We start from the raw sequence: 20,328 nt of genomic DNA on the forward strand, positions 1-20,328 counted from the left end.
ATTTTCCCCCGAACTCCGGATCCCCCCGAATTACCGGGGATCCGAAGCGGGGGAGTTCGGACTTCGGCACGTACCGAACCCACAAGGGTCAAATTCGGCCGAATCCGAACTGTACCGTTTTTTTTTTTTTTGACAGCCCTACTCAACATGTGATGGGCTCTCCCTAAAGACACATGCTTAAGATTTGTTTTCCATTTTCCGTTAACAACAATAATAATAAAAAAACTTTCTCAGTAGTTAGGTGTACTCATGAAGGAACTGAATAATCGTTGGGGGCGGGACGGCAGAGAAATCTGGAGAACCGGGTTTGATTCCCCACTCCTCCACAATAGCGGCGGAGGCTAATCTGGTGAACTGGGTTGGTTTCCCCACTCCTACACATGAAGCCAGCTGGGTGACCTTGGGCTAGTCACACTCTCTCAGCCCCACCTGCCTCACAGGATGTCTGTTGTGGGGAGGGGAAAGAAAGGCGATTGTAAGCCTCTTTGATTCTTCCTTAAGTGGTAGAGAAAGTCGGCATATAAAAACCAACTCCAACTCCTCCTCCTCTTTCAGCATTGCTTGAGAAAGTCTTGGGGGTCATGCTATAAGATGTCTTAAATGGTTATTGAGGGCAGGAAGAGGCAGATGTTCCTAGAGCAGCATGAACAATTTGATGTCCTTATGATAACATGCTCATTAATGCAAGGCTGACCTCCACTGCCTGCTCCCCTCCTCGCCACTTCTCTCACTTTTTATTGTAATTTGACAAACACCAGCTTCCAAGGGAGCTTAAAATAACAAAGTCCTTTATCAGGCAAAAGAAGAAACCTGCCTCTCTCTCAGTACATCAGCCACAGATCTCTGCGGAGATCATTAGTGCTCGTCCACCCGGCTTTCTTCAGCCTGATCATCCATCATCTGCATCAGCACCACCACCTCTGTCATCTAGTGATTGTTCATTAGGGTCAGCACGGGGATGATCAATGAAGAAGGCAGAAAGCACCCCCCGCTGGTCCCTTTGCTAAGTTTTTATAAGCAAGTAATAAGAAAGAAGTAGGAGCCCTGTGGCGCAGAGTGGTAAGATGCAGTACTGCAGTCAAAAGCTCTGTTCATGACCCAAGTTCGATCCCGACGGAAGTCGGTTTCAGGTAGCCGGCTCAAGGTTGACTCAGCCTTCCATCCTCCTGAGGTCAGTAAAACGAGTACCCAGTTTGCTGGGGGTAAAGTGTAGATGACTGGGGAAGGCAATGGCAAACTACCCCATAAAACAAAGTCTGCCTAGTAAACGTCGGGATGTGACATCACCCCATGGGTCAGGAATGACCCGGCGCTTGCACAGGGGACTACCTTTACCTTTAATAAGAAAGAGGATCTTTGGGCAAAGATCCTTCTAAGAAACTGGGCAAGATTTCGAGGCAGATGAACGCATGAAGTCAGACCATGGGTTTGTTAAAGTCAGGGTTGTCTCAAAATATTGTCGAAGGCTTTCATGGTCAGAGTTCATTGGTTCTTGTAGGTTATCCGGGCTGTGTAACCGTGGTCTTGGAATTTTCTTTCCTGACGTTTCACCAGCAACTGTGGCGGGCATCTTCAGAGGATTATGAAAACTTTGTGAACTGGTATTTAAAGAGATACTAAGCATGGGAAAAATATAAAAATAACAAAAGAATTGGAAGTGGCTGCCCCCTCATTATTGTTTACTTCTCTGGCTGTTTGCTTTTCGGTTGTTAATCAGTATGTGAGTCATTATTTATATCTTGTTGGTGTAAGGGACAATGGCAATTTGGGAGATACTGGCCACATTTGGATACTACCTGAAAGGATCAATCTCTCACAAGAATGGCATGATAAACCCAAATCAACTGACAAAATGTTAATCCCATCCACTAATTGAAAGTACTGTTATGTGGCTGGGGCTGAATTCACCAAAATGAGGTTGCATTCACATACCAAAAAATCTCCATTTTGCTTTCATTGCCTCTGAGAATGCACAGGCACCCGGAACAGCAATGGAGTGTACACACAATTGGATGAGAAATTAATTTTCACTCTGCTCCAGCTATCTTGAAACTTCTCTCCATTTCATTCCAGGCATTTTGGACACAATATCCTGCACCTTTACCCTTTTATATCCACAATGAAAAGAGCTAAAGATTTAATTTTACAAATGAAGGCTGGGAATTTAGAAGAGCTAATAGTTAATGACAATAGATCATTATAACGTTATTGTGCTATAAGGCAATAGCAATTGCTTTTTGTTTGTTTGTTTGTTAAGACCTCAAAAAGACCTCTGGTGGTATAGTGGTAAAAATGGTGGTCACCAAGGGCTGACAGAAGAAAAATGGCACTGATGTGAGAAGGACCTGCAATAATGTGCACCTTCTTAGAAATACTGTAGCAAGGCAGGTCTGGGAAAGATCAGATTTGGAAGCAAGCTAAGACCTAGCTTTAGTTGGAATCATGCTGGTGAGAGCTGAGCTTTGAATACTTAATATTTTGGATTTCTTTTTCACTTTTAATGTATTTTAAATTATACTGTGCGCCACCCCCACCACACAGTTGCTAGGCTGGGTTTAAAATAAATTTAATAATTATGATTAAATAGTTGACAGGACTAAAATTGCTATAATTACAAACTCCCAGTCAACATTCTGAGGCTCATATAGTTGTATCCTGGTTAGAAAGTAAGGCGCCGTGGAGAAGAGAACCTGAATTCCCCTTCATTGCTGAATTTGTGCGCAGAGCGGATAGTTTTCAAAATACCGCAGTGCAGGAAAAAGCGAAAGCAGTATTGAGTCCCTGAGCGTATCATTGGGAAGTAATCTGTTTGTAAATTGAGGTCCTGGAAACTCTTCAGAAATCAATGTAAAAATATTTTGTGTGTTGCAGGTCGAAATGCTAGAGCACAAATATGGGGGCCACCTGGTCTCTCGGAGGGCGGCCTGCACCATCCAGACGGCCTTCCGCCAGTACCAACTCAGCAAAAACTTTGAGAAGATACGGAACTCGCTCCTGGAGAGCCGTATGCCTCGGCGAATTTCACTGAGGAAAGTCCGAGTCCAGAACTCTGAAAGTTTTTCTGCTGAGAAAGCCCTGGTCGAAGGATACAATTTTGTTGGCCTTCCTTTGGTGAGATCCCCATCTTTGCCGGCCACAATCAGTGGGGCGCTGACTGAACTGGAGGACTCTTTCACCGAGCAAGTCCAGTCTTTGGCCAAATCTATCGACGATGCCCTCAGCACATGGAGCCTGAAGACGATGTGTTCCCTTCAAGACGGCGGCTCCTACCAGATAAGAGAAACATTTAGTACTAGCGCAATGCAGCCAAACCAAGACTTGGAAGCTGAGCTGAAAGACCAACAGAAGGAGGAAGGGTTGCTGCCAGATACACTGCCCAAGAGCAGTAGCACCCTTATGATGGCTTTCCGCGACGTCACTGTCCAGATCGATAACAAGAACATCTCCGTCTCCTCGTCTACCTCGGTGTCTATGGCAAACTGCCTCACTAACAACACCCAAGCCGGGATTTCTCAGTCTGCCAAAATCGAAGAAATCCCAGAGGAAGGAGGGGACAAGGGCAAAGAGCCTCCAGCTGCCCCAGAAAGGCCGCCCGAATCTGCAGTCCTCCAGAACAGCCACACGGTAGCCGAGGTGAATGTCAACACCAACGGCTTGGGGGGAGTGGAAACGGAGACGGAGCAAATGGTGATGCAGAAGCTCCAGTTTGACTCGAACAACGAGACAGTGCCGAGCAAGGGCTCGGAGGCCGAAAACATAGACAATTCCGAGCAGCTCAGCAGCAGCAGCACCTCCACCTCAGCCAAGTCCGCCTCCGAGTTGTCCTCGAAGGAAGCCCTGCAGGCCATGATCCTGAGCCTTCCACGGTACCACTGTGAGAACCCAGCCAGCTGCAAATCTCCTACTCTTTCCACAGATACCATGAGGAAACGGCTGTACCGCATTGGGCTAAACCTCTTTAACATGTAAGTGGCTAATAATAATAACAACAACAAAAAAGGAAGCATTTCTTCACACAATGCATGGTTAAATTGTGCAACTCCCTGCCCCAGGATTTGATGATGACTGCCAACTTGGAAGGCTTTAAGAGGGGTGTGGACATGTTCATGGAGGAGAGGGCTATTCATGGCCACTAGTAAAAATGGATACTAGTCATCAGTGGCGGACTGGCCATTGTGTCAGCTTGCCCAATGGCAAGTGGGCCCTTTGGGCCCCTGATGAAGTGGGCCCCCTTAAACATTAGACAATATTGGTTCTTGTAGGTTATCCGGGCTGTGTGACCGTGGTCACACCACAGTCACACAGCCCGGATAACCTACAAGAACCAATGAACTCTGACTGTGAAAGCCTTCGACAATATTAGACAATATATTAAAAATAAAGATTAATAAAAATTAAATGACAGACTTATAGTTGTGGGTGGACCCCCTTTGTCTCCTGGCAACCAATAATTTTAGACCCAGTCTGCCACTGCTAGTCATGATGCATACCTATTCTCTCCAGGATCAGAGGAGCATGCCTATTACATTAGGTGCTGTGGAACATAGGCAGGACAATGCTGCTGCAGTTGTCTTGTTTGTGAGCTTCCTCGAGGCCCCTGGTTGGCCATTGTGTGAACAGACTGCTGGACTTAAAGGACCATGGTCTGATCCAGCACGGCTTTTCTTATGTTCTCACATATTCAATCCCTCTTGGGCTTCCTTCAGTTCATGACAACAATAGTCTACTAGAAATAATTAGGTTAGGCTCCTTCCGATGACATTACTTTCATGTTCAGGGCTCAGCCAACTGTTGGGACCTCAACTCTCTATTATGAACTGGCTACCACATTGACTCTTCTAGAGACATGGGCGGGGGGAGGAATCCATGTCTATATTATTAGCACCCAGAGCATTGAAGACATATCTCTGGTAGTCATCCAAACAAGGCTGGGTGAGAATATGGGATAGATATCCCAATTACCATCTGAGGGCTCTTAAAAACTAAAGGAGTTTTAAAAAAGAAAAATTGCCTCCATTTTCAAAGATTTGCTACGATGGCCTGAACATCTCGGCTGCTGTTTTTCTTTTCATGGTCTTGGTAGAATTTTGCACCTGACAGAGACAATTTAGTCTGTTTCTCAACTGAGGCCAAGGTTCTGTGAAAAAATAGCTGTAGGTGTAAGAAAGCGCAGGCACGGCTGCCTGGAAACTCGAGTCAGCAGAGGTCAAAAACATCCCATTTTGGATTTGTTAGAAGGAGCTTTAGATCTGGCTGTTGGCTCTTGGTGTAACTGTCTGAATCTCAATAAACCCTCGGGGAATGTTGCAGTTTGCCCTTGTATAGCTTCGTCATGCATTTCTTTTCAATGGATTATTGTTCCTTTCATTCGATGGTAGCAACAGATGGCTTACCTCTGGGACTGCTCTTTTTATTTGCTCAGAGATTTTTTTGAAGGTAGAAATTGTGATTCATTTATTTTGTGTATTTTGTTTTCTTCCGCATTCCCTCCAAGGAGTTCAGGGTGCCATCTTTTTTAAATCCTTATAGCAACCCTGCGAGGTAGGCTAGGTAGAGAGATGGCCCAGGGTCACCTGGTAAACTTTATGGTTCAACTAGGATTTCAGTCTGTGTCTCCTTAGACCAGAACAGAGAGAAGAATAAGAATAAGAATTGGCTTTTATATGCCGACTTTCTCTACCACTTAAGGGAGACTCAAACCGGCTTACAATCAGCTTCAGTTCCCCTCCCCACAACAGACATCCTGTGAGGTAGGTGGGACTGAGAGAGTGTGACTAGCCCAAGGTCACACAGCTGGCTTCGTGTGTGTGTTGTGTGTTAAGTGCCATCAAGTCGCTTTTGACTCATGGCGACCCTATGAATGAAAGTCCTCCAAAGTGTCCTATCTTTGACAGCTTCGTGTGTAGGAGTGGGGAAACAAATCCAGTTCACCAGATTAGCCTCTACCACTCATGTGGAGGAGTGGGGAATCAAACCCAGTTCTCTAGACTCCACCGCTCCAAACCACTGCTCTTAACCACTACACCCTGCTGGCACTTTGCTAGATCTCATGTATTCTACCAGGGTTATGATGGCTTTATATGAATTGCATTGTGGACACACAAGGGCTGCTTTAGGGTGCTTTCACACATGCCGAATAGTGCCCTTTCAATCCACTTTTCAATGCCCCTTAGTGATAATCTGCAAGTGGAATTTGCCATTTTACACAATGCAGTCCAGTTGCAAAGTGCAATAAGAGTGGGTTGAAAAGTCCATTATTCTCTGTGTGTGAAAGCACGCTGGTGTGGTCAGCATGGGGCCCTTGCTCTATGGAGAAGGCTGCCTACTAGGAGAAGCCACAGCACTCCTTACCCTGGGCAGGGTAACCACTTGCTCACGATACCAGTGAACCACCACCACCAGAAGTAGCAGGCAGTCATGCGAGGGGCATCGGCATGCACAGAACTCTGCACACATTAAGTTTTTTTTACACTGCCCAGCAAAAGCCCAGTCCCCCTTGTGTATTTTTGCTCAGAATATCCTAAGGAGAGGGGCTGTGGCTGAGTGGTAGAGCATCTGCTCGGTATGCAGAAGGTCCCAGGTTCAATTTCTGGCACCTCCAGTTAAAGGGACCAGGCAAGTAGGTGATGCGAAAGACCTCAGCCTGAGACCCTGGAGAGCTGCTGCCGGTCTGAGTAGACAATACTGACTTTGATGGACTAAGGGTCTGATTCAGTATAAGGCAGCTTTATGTGTTCATGTGTTCACCCTTCTTGGCTCCTCCTTTGCCAGTCCTTGCCAGCTTGTCAATGTATTTGTTACATGTTTTTTTTTCTTTTTTCCCCCTATGAGAAGCTGGGGGTTGTATATGGTTTCTCCTCTCTCCTTCACAACAGCCCTGCGAACCCGGGTCTGATTAGCTGACATGTCAAATGTGAGTTGGGTTTGGGGAAAACCCCAACCTACGAGAACCTGCAGTGGCACAAACAGGTCTCCCCCGTGGCCATTTTTTTTAACAGAAGTGTGCAGGGTGGAGGGGGGGATGCTAAAGCCCTTTTCACCACCATGCTGTGATTGGTAGCCAATTTTCCTCCTCCCCATTTTTAAAGTCACACATGAAACTCTAGTTGGGTTGGAGTTTCCCTGAACCCAACTAGCATTTCACATATTGGCTAACCAGACCTCTTGCTTAGGCTGCCCTTCGATATGCCAGCTATGCTCTTTCTGCTGGCAGTGCCCTCTCTTAGGATTGTCTGTATGGCAACAGTTAGATCACAGGCTTTTCCCGTGGCATGTCCAGTCCTTTGGAATGGCCTACCACAGTGGATGTGGGGAGGGGGCATCATCACTCTCTGCAAAGTCATGTAAGATGGTTGGGGTAGAGAGTAACCTGTATGAGAGCCCCATGGTGCAGAGTGGTAAGCTGCAGTACAGCAGTCCAAGCTCTGCTCACAACCAGAGTTTGATCCCGATGGAAGCCAGTTTCAGGTAGCCGACTCAAGGTTGACTCAGCCTTCTATCCTTCCAAGGTCGGTAAAATGAGTAACCAGCTTGCTGGGGGTAAAGGGAAGATGACTGGGGAAGGCAATGGCAAACCACCCCATAACAGAGTCTGCCTAGTAAATGTAGGGATGTGACATCACCCCATGGGTCAGGAATGACCTGGTGCTTGCACAGGGAACTACCTTTACCTAACCTGTATGAGGGAGGGAAGGCAGCATGGTATAGCCCAATCTAGTCAGATGCTAAGCATGGTATAGCCCAATCTTGGATGCTAAGCAGGGTCAACCCTGGTTAGTGTTTGGATGGGAAACCACCAAGGAAGTCCAGAGTTGCTATGTAGAGGAAGGCACTGGCAAACCACCTCTGTTAGTCTCTTGTCTTGAAAACCCCATAAGGAGTCGCCATGAGTCAGCTGTGACTTGATGGCTCTTTACAAACAAACAACCTGTCTAGCAGATCTGAAATGTCTTTAAATAGTGCATTCACACCCACCATCCCACAGTGTTTTTTCAAAAAAAAATTCGTTTTCACACGACATGGTTATGCTTCCTCCAGCTTTATGGATTTTCCCTGACTCTGCTGTAGATAGGGTTGCCAGCTCCAGGTTGGGAAATACCTGGAGGTTTTTGGGGCAGAAGTTTGGAGTCTGGGAAAGGAAGGACAGCTGCCAAGGTAGACCGATGTGAAGAGCCCTGTTCTTTCTCTTCTTCGCGCTCCCATCAAGGAAGTTTCCAAGTTTCTGTCAATACTGACAGGCATGCTGGCAAAGATGCGGCTGCATCCGTATATCACAATTACTCCTTGATTGGTTTGAGACCAGAATGAATCGGGCATCCTTCTTTCTTGCCTACAAACCTGGATTTCTTATCAAGGAAGGGAGGAAAAGGAGGGTATTCTGAGTCGGAATATTTAGCATTGCAAGATTGCCAGTATTTAGCCCTGCATTGCAAGATTCCCCTGTGTGATTGTATTTTGCTTCTCTTACCATGCATTCCTGAGAATCGGCATAGGGGAACGGTGGGGAGAAGGTGCAGTAGAGCCGCTTCCTAAAACCGTTCCACCTACGCCGAGGAAATAAAGGAGCCTTTTCATGGCTTTTTGTTTTGTTTTGTTTTTGCTAAATGGGGCTTTTTTCGCCCCATAGAGAACAGCGAGGCGGCACCTGCTAAAAAGCAGGCACAGCAACACTGTTCTTGGCGCCGCTGTTACGGGGTGAAAGAGGACAGAAAGCCACCTACCGGCGGGTCCTCCCCCAGCCCACCCCTGGAGCGCCCCAGGAACGCCCCCCACGCTGGTGCCATAAGTCTCTGCTGTGATCTGCGCCACGGGGAGACTGCGCCGATGGAGGAGCTGTGCACAGCTCCGCGGCACTCAGGTGCCGACAGAACTGCCCTTGCTGCCAGCATAAGTGCATCTAATCACGGCACAAGTCGCATTTATGCTGGCGGCGAGGTCACGCCACCTCCTAAGGAGAATCGGACCCCAGGCTCAGGAGGAATGCACGGTTATAGGAGTAATCAATGGAATCACACGTGTTCTGGTTAGAGTGTAGTGGTTTTAATTGGACATTTAATGAAAGGTATTCTAGTGAGAAGTGTAACCTATGTGGGGATGGCAGAAAAAGTTGCCAGGCGACCAGCAGTATTCCCAAATTTCTTTCTGGTCACCTATTGTCAAGTGAGAATCCCTTCCTCTTATGCAACACATCAACACACCACAGAGCACTCAGATCTGAGACCTCTCTCTCTTTCTCTCTCTTTTGATATGAAAGATAGACCCCGCCAGCATGGTGTAGTGGTTAAGAGAGGTGGTTTGGAGTGGTAGAGTCTGATCTGGAGAACTGGGGTTGATTCCCCACTCCTCCACATGAGTGGCGGAGGCTAATCTGGTGAACTGGATTTGTTTCCCCACCCCTACACACGAAGCCATCTGGGTGTCCTTGGGCAAGTCACATTCTCGCAGCCTCACCCACCTCACAGGGTGTCTGTTGTGGGGAGAGGAAGGGAAGGTGATTGTAAGCCTGTTTGAGTCTCCCTTAAGTGGTAGAGAAAATCGGCATATAAAAACCAACACTTCTTCTTCTTCCAAGTTTTCCAACACGTGCAGAAAATTGGGGGAGAGGGGTTGTCTCTTGCTCCACAGAACCTGGGAAATACTTTGAGATTTTGAGGGTGGAGTTTGAGGAAGATGGGGTTTGGAGAGGGGAGTGGACTTCACTGAGGTTGCCAACCTCCAGGTACTAGCAGGAGATCTCCAGCTAGTACCTGGAGGTTGGCAACCCTATTAACAGTGCAATCCTTAATAAGGTTACACCCTTCTAAATCCATTGAAATCAATCTATTTAGGATTGCATTGTAACCGTCCCACTGAAATGTAATATACTTAACTTTGCTGGGTCGTGCCCACTGTAACAAATGTTTGCATACTACATGCCCTAATAAAGTAGTGATAATTATAATCCCTAGCTTTGATTTCGAGTCTCAAAAACCTGGTCTTACCATCTGCAAACATATGTCAGAATATACCAGCCTTCTTATTCTGTGCATAGTTGGAATTAAGCTGACAGTCAGTTTTGGAAATGCACAATGCTGGTTGCACCCTCCAGAATTCTTTGTCCTTTATATAGGTTGATTTTCTGCCCAGTTTCTTGGGTGTACCTAAAATAGCTCTTTAAAGTACTTGAAGGGTTGTCATATAGAGGATGGTGCCAAGTTGTTTTCTGTTGCCCCAGAAGGTCGGACCAGAACCAATGGGTTGAAATTAAATCAAAAGAGTTCCCGGCTAAACATTAGGAAGGATTTTCTAACAAAGCGGTTCCTCAATGGAACAGGCTTCTTTGGGAGGTGGTGAGCTCTCCTTCCCTGGAAATTTTTAAGAAGAGGCTAGATGGCCATCTGTCAGCAATGCTGATTCTATGACTTTAGGCAGATCATGAGAGGGAGGGCATCTTGGCCATCTTCTGGGCATGGAGTAGGGGTCACTGGGTGTGTGTGTGTGGGGTAGTTGTGAATTTCCTGCATTGTTGCAGGGGGTTGGATTAGATGATCCTGGTGGTCTCTTCCAACCCTATGATTCTATAAATCTCATCTGAGGATTACATGTTATGGAATAGAATTGCAGGGGGATTGCTTGAAATTAAATATAATCTGAGGAATAGTTCTGAGGGGCTCCTATTTATTGAGACGGAACATAGAAGAAATGCCTTGCTTTGTGGTTTGTTTGGTTGTTCCTCCGGAGTCAAAATGGACATCCTGGTGATAAAAGTTCCTCCACTCTGTGTCTTGGTTTGCTAAGAAAACTGTTAGAAGACTAACAAGCTACAGTCACTTGAGCTGATGGCGATTATAACAGGAACAGGCACAAATATAATTGCCTTAAGGAAGCCCAGCGTTGCCACCAAAACCCAGGCTAAACAATGCAAAGCAAATTTGCTGGTTCTTCCTCAAGTAAACCACTTGTGGAATTTTGATGGAAAATGAGTTTGACACGCCCAGCGAAATTTCTCAGAGGAAGTAAGCAATGGCATCCTTATTTTCTCAGAGAAACTACAGGTCATTTTGGAGGTGAAATAGACATGAGCTGATCCCCTCCAGTTCCATTTCTTAATTGTATTGGAAATTCTCTTTCCCTGCATTCTGCTCATCAGTTTTGGTTCAAGTGAGAGAATTCTGAAAATTAATTCTGGCTGGGCATTATGGAGTCTAAGGCCATTTATGCATGGTCAATTTTGATGCTCGTTCAAAGCTCTTTTTTAAAATGCAACTTTAAAAATGCCTATTCATGGTCCCGATGCCAAAGGAGAAATTCCACCCCCACCCACTCGCCTGCTCTTTTGTTCGTTTGCATAGCCATTAGCATGTGCGTAGCGGCGCCGCTGTTGTTTTGCATGGTTCCCTCTGGTTATTCTTCGCAGCATCGCGTTAAGTGGACTCTTTTGTAATGCGAAGCAGGTCTGCGCCGGCTTCCCAGTCACTTCCGGAATGACGGTTCAGCGTGCAAAATTCAAAAAAATCTGCAGGGCAATTCAGCTTGGAACACGCTGCTAATTACCATGCAAAAATGGTCTACAAGGCAGCCTCAGATTGCAAATCGGCTGTGAGCCCTGTGAAGGAAAAGAATATTGTAATGAATATATACGTTGATTCACTTACTTGTATAGAGATTGTCATTTACCTGTTGCCTAGCACTGATCCTGAGAATAAAGAGAGGATGGCGGTTGGAATGCAAGATTAGGGTAGTGGTTAGAGTGTCAGAGCTAGCATGGTGTAGTGGTTAAGGGTGGTGGTTAGGAGCAGTGCACTCTAATCTGGAGAACCGGGTTTGACTCCCCACTCCTCCACATGAGCGGTGGACTCTGATCTGGTGAACCGGGTTGGTTTCTTCACTCCTCCACATGAAGCCTGCTGGGTGACCTGGTGCTAGAGAATTTCCAATACAATTAAGAAATGGAACTGGAGGGGATCAGCCCCACCTACCTCACAAGGTGTCTGTTGTGGGGAGAGAAAGGGAAGGTGATTGTAAGCTGGTTTAGAGACTACCTTCTCTAAAGGTAGAGAAAATCGAGATATAAAAAGCAACTCGTCTTCTAGGCTCTGGAAGACCTTAGGTTCGAATCCTTTCTCTGCCTTGGTAGCTTTCTGGGCGACCTTGGGCCAGTCACATACTATTAGGCCATTTATGCACAGATGAATTTGCTGCTCCCTCAAAGCTCTTTTTTTAAATCCGCCTTTTAAAATGCTTATTAATGGCACCGAATCAAATGAGAAAGTCTGATGTTGATTGGAGCCTCGAATTATGCAGTGGTATCCCAACGCGCAGAACTTTGCTCCGATAGGGCTGGGTTATCTCAATGGTGTTCCTCCCACAGCCATTAACACACCTCTTTCCCCACCCTCTGTCATCCCACACATGCGTGGGGCACGGCAGCCACCCTCGAAAAAGCCTGTTTTCCGTTGGTGGAGATCTCGCTAAGGACTATGTCGTCCTTATTTTATTCCCCCCCCCCCGGATAAAATAGCGATATACTGATAAATTGGTACCTCCCTCATGGGAGGTCTTTCCTAGGATTTGCCGGTCTCCGGATGCACATCTTCCCCACCCGAATTCTCAAAACTGGAAAACAAGAGGTCTCAGCATTCACGGCAATGGAAAAATATGCATCTACAGAGCTGCAAATTCAAGTCAAAACCTCCCATGCAGAAGTATCTTGATTCCCAGAGCAAAGTTTTCTTGGCAGCCCAAAGCAGAGGCTGCAAGAATCCCAGCTGCACAGAGAAAAGCAGGGTGTGTGTTGTGTGCCTTCTGCACAGGGTAAAAGGATTGGGAAGATCACCCCCCCCCCGCCCCACCGCCTTCACCTCAGGGCCGCCCCCATGGCCCTGCTCCCCCAAAGAGAGAGTTTTTCCTTCAGGGAGCAGAATTCCAGAAGCTTTTCCCAGAGCATGCAGAGAATTCCAGAGCTTTTCTCCTGCAAGCCCCACTCCCCAAAAAGGCAAAATGTGGTCCCAGTATCCCAACCTCTAGAGAAAAGGAACAAAAGTTATTGATAGAGAAGTCTAGTGCTTTATCGCAAGAGTCGGAAAAACATTTTCCCATATGGGAGGGCATGCCTTGGATTTGCTGCTCTCTAGATGCACATTTTTCCCAACAGAATGCTGAACACTCAAAAACAAGCACCCCTGCCTGCTTAGAAAATTCACGAGAAAATATGCGTTTATAAAGTGGTTAATTTGAGTCAAACCTCAGATGTCACGAAGAGGAACATGGGAGGTCTTGCCGTGGATTTGCCGCTCTCTAGATGCACATTTTACCCAAAGAAGTTCAGAAGTCAAAAACAAGCACCCCTACTTGCTTTGAGAACTCACGGGGGAAGATGCATCTACAGATAGAAGGGGTGGTGGTGGTTATGAGACCGCGGAAAAAAGTTGCCGGGATCTGAGAAAGAGTGAAGCAGGAGAAGAATATGCTGCATGGCCGTGGTGAGATAGCGAAATAGCAATATATCGATATAGGAAATGAAATAATTAAAAAATAAAATAAAGGTGAGTTGTTTGCATTCACTCTGCACTCTGCGTGCGAAAAATGAACAGGGACATGGCTTCCTCCCTCCATGGCAGGTTCGGAAAGGGGATGGGGTTGGGAAGAGCAGGTAGGCGGTGCAAAGGCGGGGGAAGACCTGGGTGGGCTGAGGAGAGGTGGGGACAAGTTCATTCGCAGCTTTAATTATTCATGCAACCCAGCATGGATTCTTCGCAGCCACGTTGAGGAGGTCCAAAAAAGTCGCGTTAGAAGTGCTTTTCCAAAATGCGAGGTTTGTGAGCTCTGGCTGCGCAGTGGGGTCTGATTCATCAATTTTCCATGAAAACTAAAAAAAAAAAAAACTAAAAAAAAAAAACTTCAGCATGGACCGCGCAGCAAATTGCCTTGCATAAATGGCCATAGTCTATCCTACTTCGCAGGGTTGTTGTGGGAATAAAATGGAGAAGGGGAGAATGTTGTCTCTCTGTTGCAGAGAAAAGAGGGGGTATAAATGAAGTCAATAAAAAAATGCAGGCTCCCCACTTCCAAACTGAATGAAAAAAAGGGGCCTTAATTTCCAGAAGATGGCCACCCTACTGAACCTTGCTCACCTCTGACTTGACCTTGGACCCGTCCTTAAACAAGCAAATCCTTGCTTCTGATAAGCATTTAGAGCTGGTGGTATTCCATCCTGCCTCCCCCCCCCCACCAACCATACACCTAATTTTGAATCACGATCACAGCTTGTTTTTCTCCCCTTCATCTTCCCCCAGTGGAATTAATTACCTTATCTTAGTGATAATAAAAACAATGACCTGGTTGCCAAATGGCTTTAATGTGATTCCTTTTCGCTGCGTGATGGTGTATATGAGCCCTCAGTTATAGGAAATGGTCCCCAAAGAACAACAGTACTTATTGCTCTCACTAATAAACGCCGGGCTGCTCGGTTACATAAAGCTACCTGGCAGGATTTAATAACATCGATGGTTTACCTCCCAGGTTATAAGTGCTGCCCGGCACAAAATTGGGTCTATGGGGCCCAAGAGGTCTCTTCTGTGGCCCGTTTCTCCGCGCCGTCAATCATCCCGCTCCCCTCATGAGCTGTTATGGAGTAATATTCCGAATTGTGACAAGCTGCTGTGAATTGATGGGGTGCATTTGTAACTCGGCACTTCAAAGGACAACACATCCCACGGCAAGTGGGTGGGATTCCTGGCGTGGAGAGAAACCTCATTATGCGGCGTTGCTCTCATGGCAGTGATCTGTGTGGGCGACCATCTCTGTAGGCGGGGGGGGGGGGAAGCCAGGGGAGCGGTAGGCATTCCATTGCACGCAGGCAACCTTGCTGAGCTCCTCCGAAAACCAGGAAGGGATGTTGCCAGCTGAATCTTGAGACAGCACAGGCCCCGGTTTGAATTGCGTGGTGCTGAAGGAAGGCAAATGGTACCTATCTCACATCTGCTGTACGCAGCACAGTGACTCCTGCTCGGGCAATGCAGAAACTCAGCTTCAGGCAAGAATAGACATGACGATTAATCGCCGGAGCCTCATTGAGGGACTGGGCCCCTTTGACGGAGATGGCGTACCAAATGTTCAAACGTCATGCCAGATCACAAATCAGGGCCCCCCCTCTTCTTTGTTTGTGACTGTTACGGTTTTAGGCAACCTATAGGGCACTTTTCCACTCCACAAATGCAGAAGGGATACGACGATAATTAAAAGCACCACACCAATCACAAAAGTCAACATTTGAAATCCAAGACAAGTTAAACTCTTTCATTTGAAAGAGCTTTTTGCGTAGGGTTGCCAACCTCCGGGGACTGAGATAAACAATCACCTGTGCTGAATCAAGTAAAGACTAGGATAATCAACAGCACGTGGGCTCAGAGAATATAGAAAGGTAGGGATAGAACTAATATTGCAGTGTTAAATACTACGTTCTTTATTAAACAAAACAAAAATCAAAATTAAACAATTATTGTCTATCCGACATGAAATACATAGCCAAGCCAAAGACCCTGAGTAATGTACTCTGATATACTCAAAGATACAAAAATAGCAAAATAACCCAATGTGGGAAATTTTTCAAATCTCAGCAGCCACAATCAGGCAAAGTTAAACCTTATGCTTAAAGGTAACTATAAAATGGCCGCTTTGGCAACTGGACTCTATGTCATTGAAGTCTCTACCTTCCCCAAACCCCGCCTTCCTCAGGCTCCGCCCCAGAAACCTCCCACCGGTGGTGAAGAGGGACCTGGCAACCCTATTTGTGTGGCTGCCATTTCAATATTGCAAACAAAACAAATTAAATGGCATGTTTTCCTTCAAGGAATCATGGGAACTGAAGTTCTCTGATAGGTTTAAGAACAATGGACGATATTCCTTTGGGGAGGAAGCTGTAAGAATTAAATCGTTTCATCTTCTAAATGAGGTACTTGCTGTCTCACATGTGTGGTGCAATAAATACAGGACCAGCTATGTGGAAGTGAAGCAGCAAAATCCGGACTTTCTTGAGAAGGATTCACTTTAGAAACTGAATCCCCATAGTGAGGTTATAATATATTTTGCCCCATTATCAATCTCCCTTCCTGGCCTCACTTAATTCTACCCTACATCATGTGTGTAAAATCCCGTCAAGTCGCAGCTGACTTACGGCAACCCCAGCAAGGGGCTTTCAAGGCAACTGGTTTGCGATTGCCGTCCTCTGCAGAGTCTTCCTTGGTGGTCTCCCTTCCGAGTGCCAACCCTATTTAGATTCTGAGATCTGATGAGATCTGGCTGTGCCCTGCTGCCTCCCCTTCCCTACAACAGTGGTATGGAAAAGGCCAAGACTCTGTTTATGATAATACAAGGGATGGCCTCAAGGTTGTTGTGTTCTATGCGCTGATGTAAACATACAGCTCACCATTACCTCTCCTTCCTTTCCAGAAATCCAGACAAGGGGATCCAGTTCCTTATCTCTCGGGGCTTCATCCCAGACACACCTATCGGAGTGGCACATTTCCTTCTCCAGCGCAAGGGACTCAGCCGCCAGATGATTGGGGAGTTCCTGGGGAATAGCAAAAAACAATTCAATCGAGACGTCCTAGAGTAAGCATTGGTTCCCTCCATCTATCAGCCAGCGGTTATCCTTAATCACCAATGGTTGCAAATTTTACTACGGCTTTACTGTGCCTTCTTTGGCAATAATTTCCCTCTCTCCCCGCTGCTTTCTCCTGAGCCTTCTGGGAGAGAAATAGATATCTGCTTCTTGTTCACAACTTGGGAATACTGGGAATAATGGCGGGAGAAACACAAGGAGGAGGAAGAACATCTGGCTGCACAGTTTGTGTTCTGGACAGAGTGGTGTAGTGGTTAAGAGCAGTGGACTCTAATCTGGAGAACCAGGTTTGATTCCCAACTCCTCCACATGAGCTGCAGACTCTAATCTGGAGAACTAGGTTTGATTCCCCACTCCTGCCCATGAGCGGCGGACACTAACCTGGTGAACTGGGTTGGTTTCCCCACCCCTACACATGAAGCAAGCTGGGTAACCTTGGGCTAGTCGCAGTTCTCTCTGAATTTTCTCAGCCCCACCCACCTCACAAGGTGTCTGATGTGGGGAGAGGAAAGGAAGATTACCCTTGAAAGGTAGAGAAAGTCCGGTTTGATTATCCTTAAAAGGTAGAGAAAGTCGGCATATAATAATCAACTTCTCCTCTTCTTCTTCTTCCTCCTCCTCCTCCTTAACCAAACCTATGAAGGCCCACCACTAACTTTCTCTGCTACTGTTTAGCCCCTTCATGGTTCTTTCTTTCATGGTTTTTTGTTGAAACAGATTTAAACAGGAGTCATGACTTTCTCTCTTTTGGGAGGTGCCATGGCTCATTGGTAGAGCATCTGCTTTGCATAAAGGAGGTTCCACCGTCAATCACCAGCATCTCCAATTGAAAGGATCAGGTAGGAGGTGAAAGACCTCTCTATCTGAGTCCCCGGAGAGCTGTTGCCACTCAAAGGAGACACTGCTGACCTGGATAGACCAGTGGTCTGACTTAGTATAAGGTACCTTCATATGAGTGTAGTCTCAGAACACTGTTCAGTATAGGGTGCTTTCCTCCTCCCCCAGCTTAGCAGTTCCTGAGGCCCTGAGCCTAGAGAACCCTGATTTTTTGCTCGTGCTTACACCAAAAAGAGCTTACATTTCCATTGTTCTATACATGATCTTCAGTATGGAAAATGATACCTATTTTGTTTCACTGGGGATAAAATGAAATATGTTGTATTCCACTAAAAGAGAGCCTAGCACACCAAACGTCTGTTAGACCAAGCATTCGTAGGTCCAGATCCTGTTGGCCTATTAAACCACTGCTGGCTATGTCCCTTTCTCTAGCCCTGAGAAACAAGCCCTCCAACTTCTAGCTGTTGCTTTCCATTGATTGGAAAAAACCAGAGCAAATTACCCCTGAGTTTAGAGTGATTATCAAGGCAGGTTCTAAGCAGGCCTCCTAATTTCAAGGCTGACTGGTTCTTGCCTCTCATCAGGCTTAATTTGTTGCAACAGGTGGACTTGAATATTGATCCTTCTTTGGCTGGTTTTTTTCTTTCTATTGATCTGGTGACTGCCAAGACACATGTAGACTCCAATGTTCTCATGTCAAGCACCACTTTTAAAAGAAACTACTAGCCGCCTTCAGCCCAAGAGCTGAGGGATGTGCTTCAGTGGGCAGTGGGAAATAAGTGTGTGGTATAGAGTTGCCAGCCTCCAGGTGGGGGCTGGAGAGCTCCCGCTATTACAACGGACGTCCAGGCGAAAGAGATCAGTTCCCCTGGAGAAAATGGCCGCTTTTCCATTTGGACTATGGCATTGACATCTGTCCCTCTCCAAACCTTGTCCTCCTCAGACTCCCAACCCGGAGCTGGGAACCCTAGTGTGGAAGGATATACCATAGAGTACTGCTGTTAAAATCAGGGAGCTCCTTAATGTTGAGGGAGTCAAAGGGAAGTGCTAATAAAGGACTATATAGAGAAGAGCAAGTAGTCTGTACAGGTAGGCTTGCCAGGTCTCTTGCTATGGTTTTAAGACTCCCACTAGCAAGTCCTGTTGTCCGCCACTGCTCCAAACCATGGAAGGGGGGGAAATATAGAACAATGTCACTGATGTCACTGAGTACATCATTACTTCCAGGTAAAATCTGGAAGTGACAACCGTAGCTCTAGGAATTGCTGGAAACTCTATGGTAAAACTAGAGCTACCCTTTTTGTCATTTCCAGGTTTTACTCATAGAATCATAGAATTCTATGATTCTATGAGTAAAACCTGGAAATGACAAATAGGTAGGGTTGCCAGGTCCCCCTTCCCCATCAGTGGGAGGTTTTTGGGGCGGAGCCTGAGGAGGGCAGGGTTTAAGGAGGGGAGGGACTTCAATGCCATAGAGTCCTATTGCCAAAGTGGCCATTTTCTCCAGGTGAACTGATCTCTATCGGCTGGAGATCAGTTGTAATAGCAGATCTCCAGCTAGTACCTGGAGGTTGGCAACCCTACAAATAGGGTAGCTCTAGTTTTACCATAGAGTTTCCAGCAATTGCTAGAGCTACCGTTGTCACTTCCAGATTTTACCTGGATGTAATGATGGCGACATCACTGATGTCACACACACCCCGCCCCGCATGTACCCTTTCTCAGCCTTCCCATCTGTCGTCAGGCTCAGCCTGGCAACTCTATGCAGAAGGCAGAAAAGTTGGAATGTGTGCCCGGGAAGTAGAAGGTACAATAGCCAATAGAGGGAAGGACAGTGCACAGTTCACAGAGCCATGCCTCCCAGATGCTCTGTTTCATGGCTCCTGTTTTTGGTGGAGTTTCACTGCCATAATCAAAGAGTAGGCTTTGTCAGCCACCAGACAGAATATCTATCATGATCCAAAATTAATCAGAGGGTAAAAGGAAAATAGGGGCTGTGGCTCAGTGGTAGAGCATCTGCTTGGCATGCAGAAGGTCCAGTTTGAAAGGGACTAGGCAAGTAGGTGATGTGAAAGTTCCCTGCCTGAGACCCTGGAGAGCCGCTGCCAGTCCGAGTAGACAATACTGAATTTGATGGACCAAGAGTCTGATTCAGTATAAGGCAGCTTCATGTGTCCAAACCCTATCATTCTGAGCCCCGTAGTGCAAAGTGGTAAGCTGCAGTACTCCAGTCAAAAGCTCTGCTCACGACCTGAGTTCGATCCCGACGGGAGTCGGTTTCAGGTAGCCAGCTCAAGGTTGACTCAGCCTTCCTTCCTTCCTTCCGAGGGCAGTAAAATGAGTACCCAGCTTACTGGGGGTAAAGTGTAGATGACTGGGGAAGGCACTGGCAAACCACCCCGTAAACAGAGTCTGCCTAGTAAACGTCAGGATGTGACATCAACCCCATGGGTCAGGAATAACTCAGTGTTTGCACAGGGGACTACCTTTTTACCTAAAAGGAAAATGGTATTTCTGTGTGAATAGATTCCACTCTGTTGAGAAGCTGCGCTCCAGTAGCCCCGTCGGCTAGCATCTTTGCTTGCTACCCAGGATTGCTAGTCACAATTATCTCCATGCAAAAATCCCAATTGATGATTGGTCACGCATTTATCCTCAGTTATGGGCACATGGGCTTCAACAGCATTTGCAAATTTCCCATGCCCAGGATTCAGAGTCCACCATGGGTATTATTATCTCCCTTTTTAATGAATTGTAATTCTTCCTTTGCCGATCCAGCATTAGTCTCCCACGATCATCACCTGGAACTCTTCTCTCGGTGTCAGAAATGTGTACTGTAAGCATTGTTCCTAACGAAGTTAAATTAATCAAACCCAGAATGAATGAATAAT

General features: G+C 46.5%; 1 protein-coding gene across 7 annotated transcripts in view; it reads left to right on the forward strand.

Moving 5' to 3' along the window:
• The window catches only part of IQSEC3 (IQ motif and Sec7 domain ArfGEF 3), a 100,394-nt gene that overhangs the window by 47,160 nt on the left and 32,906 nt on the right, over positions 1 to 20,328 (forward strand). For 6 of the 7 annotated variants that reach the window (XM_056846721.1, XM_056846718.1, XM_056846724.1 and 3 more), the window contains 2 exons: positions 2,872 to 3,965; positions 16,429 to 16,590. In XM_056846721.1, the coding sequence (XP_056702699.1) occupies positions 2,878 to 3,965; positions 16,429 to 16,590 (1,250 nt within the window). In that variant the 5' untranslated portion in view covers positions 2,872 to 2,877. The remainder of the gene's footprint in view (positions 1 to 2,871; positions 3,966 to 16,428; positions 16,591 to 20,328) is intronic. The other variant, XM_056846719.1, reaches the window with a different exon arrangement.

This window comes from Euleptes europaea, chromosome 3 (assembly GCF_029931775.1).
Source record: "Euleptes europaea isolate rEulEur1 chromosome 3, rEulEur1.hap1, whole genome shotgun sequence".
NCBI lineage: Eukaryota > Metazoa > Chordata > Lepidosauria > Squamata > Sphaerodactylidae > Euleptes > Euleptes europaea.